The sequence below is a fragment of the Cyprinus carpio genome, chromosome B25 (genome assembly GCF_018340385.1).
Source record: "Cyprinus carpio isolate SPL01 chromosome B25, ASM1834038v1, whole genome shotgun sequence".
NCBI classification, from domain to species: Eukaryota; Metazoa; Chordata; class Actinopteri; order Cypriniformes; family Cyprinidae; genus Cyprinus; species Cyprinus carpio.
Window position 1 is genome coordinate 5,570,913 of NC_056621.1, and position 8,877 is coordinate 5,579,789.

The following is an 8,877-nucleotide window of genomic DNA, read 5'->3' on the forward strand; positions in this document are numbered from 1 at the left end:
AACTGGATAACTTTCTGAATGTATATAAGAATTGGGATTTTTAAGAAAGATGAAAAAGAAGAATTAGGCAGAATCAATAAATAATGAATCATTAGTTGCTATTTTGTAAATAATATGCAATCAAGCAATCAATAAAAAGGTAACTGGAGTCTGATTATGAGTATTTTAAAGTGTAATATAATCTATAATTACATGTCAGCGACTGAATAACAATACCTTAGTAACCACCCAGAACACTGCAGCAATCACTGATTGAGTGTAAGTGGTTATTAGACTGTGTTATCAACTGCATAGCAACTATTTTGTTTAAACCTCTCTAAAATCCAATCAGAACTCATAAGGGATCTTACAGCAACCAACTTACAACACTCAAGCAACCGCATAGCAGATTCTAGCAAACACCTAACTCATATGCAACCACAAAGCATCATGTAAGAACACTCAGAACACCTTTGCAATTGCATAACAACAGTTTTGCACGGGCAAACACCATTCTCATTTTCTTTGGGTACTGTGCAAACCGTAGTTTCCAGTATTATTGTATCTCTCAGGATGACGCAGAATGTAAACACATCCACAGATGGATGAGTCTGAAGCTAAATAATCCTGTTGTTTTCAGATGCACCTTTGAGGGGCTTTTTTTCAGATGTTTGTTCTGGATTCAAACTTGCGTTTAATGTGTGGAATTCATTGGGACGGTAACCATGGTAACCAAAATTACCTCTGGATTTTCTAGTCAAAGGGAGGCGTTCTCTCCATCACAGTAAGAGAGAGTGGAAAATATATGCAATTGTTGCTCTCGAACCTGGAGCGTGTTATTTGAAGAGAGGAAACATCAGATCACTATTTGGTTGTTTGCTAGTAAACGTTATTGTCTGTTACTGACTCAGATATCATGTTTAGACCCCTGTACAGACTTGTTAGAGGGACCTGTGTGTTTGCTGCACTGTGTGACAGTTTAGAGCATGATCTGTGCTTCTGCAAAATAGAACAAAAGAGGAAGTGGTGCCTTACCACTTCCTGGCTGGTGCTTGAAACAGGCCTCACCCGTATATGAGTTCTTGTTTTTGATTTTAGCTGATTTAGATGGTTGGTTGTGTTGTAGAAGTTACTCGATCCTTATAAGAAAGGTGACAGGACCGTTTGGATGACATTTCATCTGAAAGAAGAAGGATTTCTCCAGACGTGTGGCGAGAGCTGAGGTGAAAGTTTTGACAGCAAACATGGCTGTACTGTATTGCTCTTTCATAGCATCTCAGTAGACTTCACGGGTTTCTCTTTTAGGTTTAAGCATCGCCTTTGTCTCAGATGCATCTCCTAGAATTGCTTTGGAGAATCAAAATTGAAACAATTGTTGATGAACATTAATAGTAAAGCTAATTTGGATAGCATATTTCAGATAACTTGGTTTTTGATGAAGTGCATATTAAGATATTTTTATATCTTATATCTGTGCATAGTGATTTTTTTTTTTATTATGTGTGTGTTTAGTTTTTTTTATATCTTATATCTGTGCATAGTTTGAGACATTATTGAGATCTTTTCTTGTATTGCTACCTAAACTCAACAGTTTTTCTCCTGAGGAGGAGCCTTTACATCTTTGTGGTGCTTGAAGGACATACTCACTTTTTCTCCTGAGGAGAGACATCTGTGAAGTTTCAATTTGCTCAAATTGCTGAAAAAAAACAGCATATGTTGTTTTTTTTTGTTTTGATTTGGGGGTGTTTGTCTATGATGGTTTAAAAGGACCATCATAAACCAGCATTCCAGCATCAAAACATACCTAACTTTTCATTTCTGGACCAACTATTGCTCTAAATCGGAAGAGATGGCTGAGATTTGAGACGCTTCTTTCTCTTTCCATCTTGTTTTTCTCTCTCACAGCATGTTTTTGTTGTCAGAGAGCTTTATGTTTTTCCTGTCAGTCTGTGTTATGTCAATGTGGGCTGGCGTGCGTGATGCAGGAAGGCAGAAATCTCGGAGCTCCTTGTGTTCTCCTCCTCCAAAACAGTGCCGACTCCCGCAGACGTCTGCTGTGTGTTGTGGAGATTCTCCGTCCTTGTGTTTTGACGTTTGAAGTCGGCTTCGGTTCGCCGTACTTCATCATAGCCATAAAAATGTCCGTTCGAAAACAAAACCTCGAGATGAATCGAGCCCTTGAAATTCCCTCAGGACACAAACACGCAGACAGAGCTCCAACATCACTTGTTTTTCAAACAGAAGCGCCAGAAATCAAATGTCTGCTGAGTGAAACTATTAATAAAGTTCACTTTTTGACAAAAAACTATGTTTTGAAACAGTCAAAAGAATGGCAGACTGTGGAGCTGAAGAGGAAAAGGGCGGCAGTCGTCAGGGTGAGTGATCATCACATCATCATGACAATGTTAGGACTTTCTGCATCCCAATTACATTCTTCTACAATGTAGACACTTGTCTAGATACAGTATGCCATTATGTCAAGTATACAACTAAAGCACACTAAACAGAAAAGTAGGCTATCCTACAATACAATACACTCAACTTAACCTCCCATTTCCAGTATAATGAATGAACTGGAACCAATTAAAGCCCTAATTTTTGATGTAATATCTTAATAATAATAATATTTTTAGTAGAATTAGGCATATATTCAGAAAGTATGTTCTTTAAACAGTGAGAAGCCAATCAGAAAATCCTTTAAATTAATTTTCTATTGATATTACATTATAATATTATATTTTAGTTAATTACATAAAAAATATATAATTGATTCAGGACACACTAATCCTAATCTTCTATACTATATAGTATGTGAATTAGTATGCAGTCATACTCGTTTATGAAGGACAGACCCATAGCGGAAAGCAAATAAGTATCCTGATCCTGATAACGTGGCAAATTACGTATTATTGTTGGTTTTAAGGAGGCGAGAGAAGAATGATGATTCAGCCGACATCTTTAGAAGACCCCAAACTCAACAAACTTAAAGAGGTGAGATACTTAACTATTTTTTTAGGGTGGTGTTGCATAGTAGCTAATGCTCAGGTTTGATAACCGGCAGATTTCTGGTTTGAGTTCTACTGTACTCTACTCTAACCAAGTGGTCTCAGGGAGAACATAATTTCCGGAGGAGGGTCTGAATATCTGTGGATTTTCTCTGGTGCTTTGTGGCAGGTTTTGGTGGAATGGATCAACAGAACTCTGAAAGTTGAACACATTGTGGTGCGAACACTGGAAGAAGACATTTATGATGGACTCGTCATTCATCACCTGTTACGTAAGAATCATGTCAAAGCAACAAAATTATTAACATGCACATTATTGGGTGAAGCTCACATGTATTCTTCAAAGAATATTTCACCCCAAAAATTAAAACATGCTGAAAATATATTACTCTCAGGTTATCCAATATGTAGATGAGTTTGTTTCTTCATCAGATTTGGAGAAATGTAGCATTACATCACTTGCTCACCAATGGATCCTCTGCAGTGAATGAGTGCAAACAGCTGATAAAACATCACAATAATCCACAAATAATCCACACCACTCTAGTACATCAGTTAATGAAAAGCTGCATGTTTCTAATAAAGAAATACATCAAGGCATTTTAACTTTAAACTGTCACTTCTTTCGGTCGATAATCCATAATAACAATTCCTCCAGTGAAAAAAAGGTCCAACACCTGTTGTCCTCTCACATCAAAATCCATCCACATATTTATTAAGAACTATTTTGGCTTGTAAACAGTGCTTGATCTGTGCATATTTCTCTCCTGATTCAGACAAGATGACTGTTTCACTGGAGAAAGTAATATCAAAGGACTTGTATTATAGTTTTTAGGAAGCAACAGTTTGAAGTTAAAATCATCTTGATGGATTAGTTTTTTACAAACACAACTTTTCACTTCACAAGACATTAACTGATGGACTGGAGTGGTGTGGAGTACTTGTGGATTACTGTGATGTTTTTATCAGTTGTTTGGACTCTCATTCTGACGGCACCCATTCACTGCAGAGCATCCACTGGTGAGTAAGTGATGTAATACTACATTTCTCCAAATCTGTTCTGATGAAGAAACAAACTCATTTACATCTTGGAAAACCTGAGGGTGAGTAAATTCTCAGCAAATTTTCATTTTTGGGTAAACTATTGTTGAATTGTCATAAAAATGTAAACTTTTTTTGAGGTGAAAGGTCACCCTCTATACAATCGAGTTATCACGCCCGTGTATGTTTTGATCCCAGGCAGGTTAGCAGGTGTTCAGTTACACGTAGAGGAGATCGCGTTGAGCACTGACGCACAGGTACGAAAACTAGAGGTGATCCTGACAGCTCTCAACGAGACCTTAGAGATCAACGAGGAAACAGCCAAATGGAGTGTTAAGCGTAAGCCAATCAGATCAGCTATTTTCACTGACCTATTTATATATTTATAAGCATATGCCCACTGTTCTCCCACCCAAATCTCTCAGTTATTCACAGCAGAGACCTGTTGGCTACATTGCATCTTCTGGTTGCTATGGCGAGGCGTTTCCAACCAGATCTGGTCCTGCCCGCAAACGTCAGCGTGGAGGTCATCCAGTGTGAGGTGATTGATTAAATATTGAAATTATTTGAATGTGTAAATTAAATGTTTCAAAAATACACTGGCCGTATATTAAAGAAACACCACCACCACAATACTACTGTTCTAGGTGGTTGCCAGGGTGTTGCTAAGATGTTCTGCATGTTCATGTTTAAAAGAAATCCACATCTGGTTTCATATTCTTGTCTTCTAAATATCAATATGCATATAATGAAAACAAATTGTTTTCATAATTTTTCACAATTCATCACTGCATATTATTGCAAAAATGAATATGTATATTGTAAAGAGCGATTATTTTCATGTATTTTCTCAATTCATCATTGCATATTTGAAAAATAACTATGCATATTATAATGAAAAAAAAATACTGCATGTTTTCATAAAATTTCATTGTTTGTTACTGCATGTTATTTGAAAAATTAACATGAATTATAATAGAAAAAAACTGACATTGTTGCATATTATTTAGAAAAAAAATAATGTGCACATTATATTGACCAGTTGTTTTCATAATTTAATTACTGCAATTTTTTTGAAAAACAGTTGTTTTCATTACTTCTCACAATTTACCATATTACTGCATATTATTTAAAAAAATTACCAAGCATATCAAAATGAAAACATTGATTTAATATTTTTTTTCACAATTCATGAATGCATATTGCTAAAAAATCAATATACATATTAAAAAAATATATGTTTAATTTTTGCCAATTCATCTACATATTATAATGAAAAATTGCTTAATTTGTTTACCACAATCATTGCACATTATTGGAAAAATTATAATGAAAAAAAAAGATGTCATAACTTTTTCACAATTTATTATCTGAAAAATCAATATGCATATTATAACGAAAAAATAATATAATTTTCTCAAAGTTCACATTGCATATTATTTGAAAAAATAATATGCATTTTATTAAAAGAAAAAAAATCTGCTTATGCAAATAAAAAAAACTAACTTTTTTCTGCTCATGTAATCAAATCTGCACATCCAGACAAAAATTATATTAACCAACATTATAGGAGCCTAATATCCATCATCCAGTCAGATCCAAATGGAATCAAGTCCCACATTATTCATTTTGAATATTCACTGAGCAGTTAAATTACATTACAGAAGTTAAATATTCATGTTGTCAGCATTCATTAAAATCTAATTTGTTAAACAGGTCACAAAAAGTGGCGTTAAGGCAGACAAGCAGACAGAATTCATCACATTTCAAAGGTCTGTAAAGATCCTCCTTCCCTATTAAACATTTATCTGCACTTTGAATCTCTGACACTGTCCAAACCAGTGTTTTCATGGTCTGCTGTGTGTCTCCGCAGTAATTCCAGTGAAGCGCTAGAGAGAGAATCTAACAGTGAGTCAGACGGAGGCTGAACTCTGAGCTTTTTCATTTCCATATTTATAAGCATCGGTAACTTTCAGATAGTGGAGGCGTATAAAGAAGAAAGCGTTTGCTTAATCTCTCTCTTGCACTGTCTTTGCAGAGGAATGTCCCATTGATGAGCTCTTCAAGCTGGAGGCTCACAAAATTGAGACCGTGAAAAAGGTTAGGATCCAGTTTGGGATACATCTCTAAATATAGCCTTTGACACACATCTTTCACAGCTTCATTAAGTTTTCTTTCCTACAGGCCATTTTGCACTTTGTGAATAAGAACATGTCATCTCTGGGACTGGGCGTGACCGACCTTGACAAACAGGTGTGCAAACCCTAATTTAAAGGAATTATGTTGCAAAAAAAAAAAAGGTACACTTAGAAGAAAAATAAATTGTTCAGCCAAACAATTTACATTTTCTGAAAATGTACTCAGCCTTAGGCCATCCAAAATGTAGATGTAGATGAGTTTGTTTCTTTGTCAAATTTGGAGAAACATATAATTACATCACTCACCAATGGATCCTCTGCAGTGAATGGGTGCCGTCAGAATAAGAGTTCAAACAGCTGATAAAAACATCACAATAATCCACAAGTAATCCATAGAACTCCAGTCCATCAATTAATGTCTTGTAAAGCCAAAAGCTGCATGTTTCTTATAAACAAACACATCATTAAGATGTGATTCTCTCCTGATTCAGATGAAATATGCACAGATCAAGCACTGTTTACAAGTGAAAACAGTCCTAAATAGTTGTAACCAAATATGTCGGTGGGTTTTGATGCGAGAGGTCAACAGGGAATGGATTTTTTAGAATTAAATGATAACAAAAAATATTTTTTAACGATATAAGCCCTTTATGGGCTTGTTTTTGAAGTCATGTTTTATGTTTATGATTTTATAATGTGATTGTTTTAGTTCGCAGATGGAGTGATTCTGCTCTTGTTAATCGGTCAGTTGGAGGGCTTCTTCATTCCTCTCTGTGAGTTCTTCCTTTGTCCTGTCGGGAGCTCAGAAATGGTGAGAACCTGAGAAAATATTTGCATCAAAACAAGAGAACCATGTTGTTAGTGAGCTCCATTTCGCTTTACAACAATAAGCACTATTTAATCCAGGCTTATAGGATTTTACGTCAGTGTAACTTCACAAGCACCTCCAGGAAATGTCTCGCCATTGTATAATTAACGTCTCTTAGGATGACTGTGGATATGACAACACAGCAGCATAAGGCATGTTAAGAAACCGAGGGTAATGCAAAAGACAGAAATCAAAACTAATGATGCACGGTTACCAGAGAATATGCAGTGTTGGGGGTTTACATTACATTTAGTTGTTTGTTTAAAAAATGTTTGATCTTTTTGATCATTGTTGTTTATTCACCTATGCAGCTTCATAATGTGACGCTTGCATTGGATCTTCTCATAGACCGAGGACTTCCTGTTCAGTCAGTTGACCCTCAAGGTAATTATTATGGGACAATCCAAACCCTTGCTGTCGAGTGTGTACATTGTAAACAAAACCACTTGAGAAACTCAGATCTTATTAGGCAGCATCATTTTCCTGCCATCTGTTTGATATATAATAGTCAACATTTGAAGTGGATCAAAAAAAGTTCATCAACTTGTCCTAAGACAAGATCGCATTTTGGTTTTAGGACAACTTTGATGAAAGGTTTTGATCCACTTCAAACGTTGACTAGTCTATATTGGGTTAAATTGTCTGTTTTAAATTAATTGAAAAAAAATTACTGAATGATTTAATCAAACTTTTTTTTTTTTAATATATTTTCAAATTCAAATAAATACTCATTACTTGTCATTTTATAATTCTTATTTATAATAGTGAATTCTCTCACTTCATCTTCCATCTTGAATTTATTTTTTACACAATGCAGTAACACTTCATAAAGGATATGTGCACTACTGCATGAACTAAAATCCATATTTAAGCTGTTTTTGTGTACTTCTTTAGTAGAATAGCTGTTAGCATTGATTGCTGATCTGTCTGCTTGTTCATTCAATAATAAGCTCATTTCTCATGTTTCTCACAGATATTGTTTCCCAAGATGTTCCAGCCACTGTGAAAGTGCTGTATTACCTATTCAGTAGGCACAAAAACAAATAATCTCGCAATTCCAGACCTTTCAATTCAATAAAACCTTTCAGAATGATTTAAATAATCAAATTCACTGTAAATGTGCATCTTTCTTCTGACTAAAAATCAGGGCAAAGAGTTGACAGTCAGATTATTTGGCACTCAAAGTGTTACAACACATTAAAAGCAATTGTACAGAGTGTCTCTGAACCACTGAAGAGGCTTCAGAGAGAAAATGAGAGGACATGGCCACTCACCTCATCATGGAAATTGCTTTCGGATGCTGACAGCTTCAATTTAATGTCATCTTTTCACTCTTCTACTTTCCATGTTTTTTTTTCTTTTGGACAGATGTGCATTCGTCTTAATGTATTGCTCAACAGTTTTCTGCTGACTTGCAGCTTGTTTTTAAATAAAAGTGGCATATATAGCAGCTCTGAAACGATGTCACTTTTTCTTTAATGGACTTCTCGACTGTGTGTGTGTGTGTGTGTGTATAGTGGTGGGATTTATATTATTTTTGGTTTGTTATAGATTTGTTTGTGGAGAGTTTGTGGAGAAATTAATGTGAAAAAAAAAAATAATTCTTTTAAATAAACCTTATTCTAAGGTATAAAAGTAGTAATAAAAATATTTAGAATTCAATCTCATTTCGACGCTCTTTAGTGTCGTGTGACAGACGGTCTTGCTTCAGTTCAAACGGAAGCAGAAGTAAGGAGCGCGCTTGAACCGATCATCTCATCCTCTACTAGTTATGAAAAATATGAATGAATATCATAAAGTATGTTAAAAGATGAAGTACAGCTTACTGAAACGTGTAAACTCTCAT

General features: G+C 35.2%; 1 protein-coding gene across 1 annotated transcript; it reads left to right on the forward strand.

Moving 5' to 3' along the window:
- The first annotated feature begins 46 nt into the window (after positions 1-46).
- LOC109045399 (gamma-parvin-like) lies at positions 47-8,490 on the forward strand. Its single transcript, XM_042752840.1, has 13 exons — positions 47-1,202; positions 2,301-2,354; positions 2,903-2,970; positions 3,154-3,256; positions 4,224-4,364; positions 4,451-4,566; positions 5,742-5,797; positions 5,899-5,933; positions 6,064-6,125; positions 6,210-6,278; positions 6,873-6,974; positions 7,343-7,415; positions 8,005-8,490. Exons 2-13 carry the CDS (start codon positions 2,309-2,311, stop codon positions 8,076-8,078), a joined length of 945 nt encoding a protein of 314 aa, XP_042608774.1. The 5' UTR covers positions 47-1,202; positions 2,301-2,308; the 3' UTR covers positions 8,079-8,490.
- The last annotated feature ends 387 nt before the right edge of the window (positions 8,491-8,877 follow it).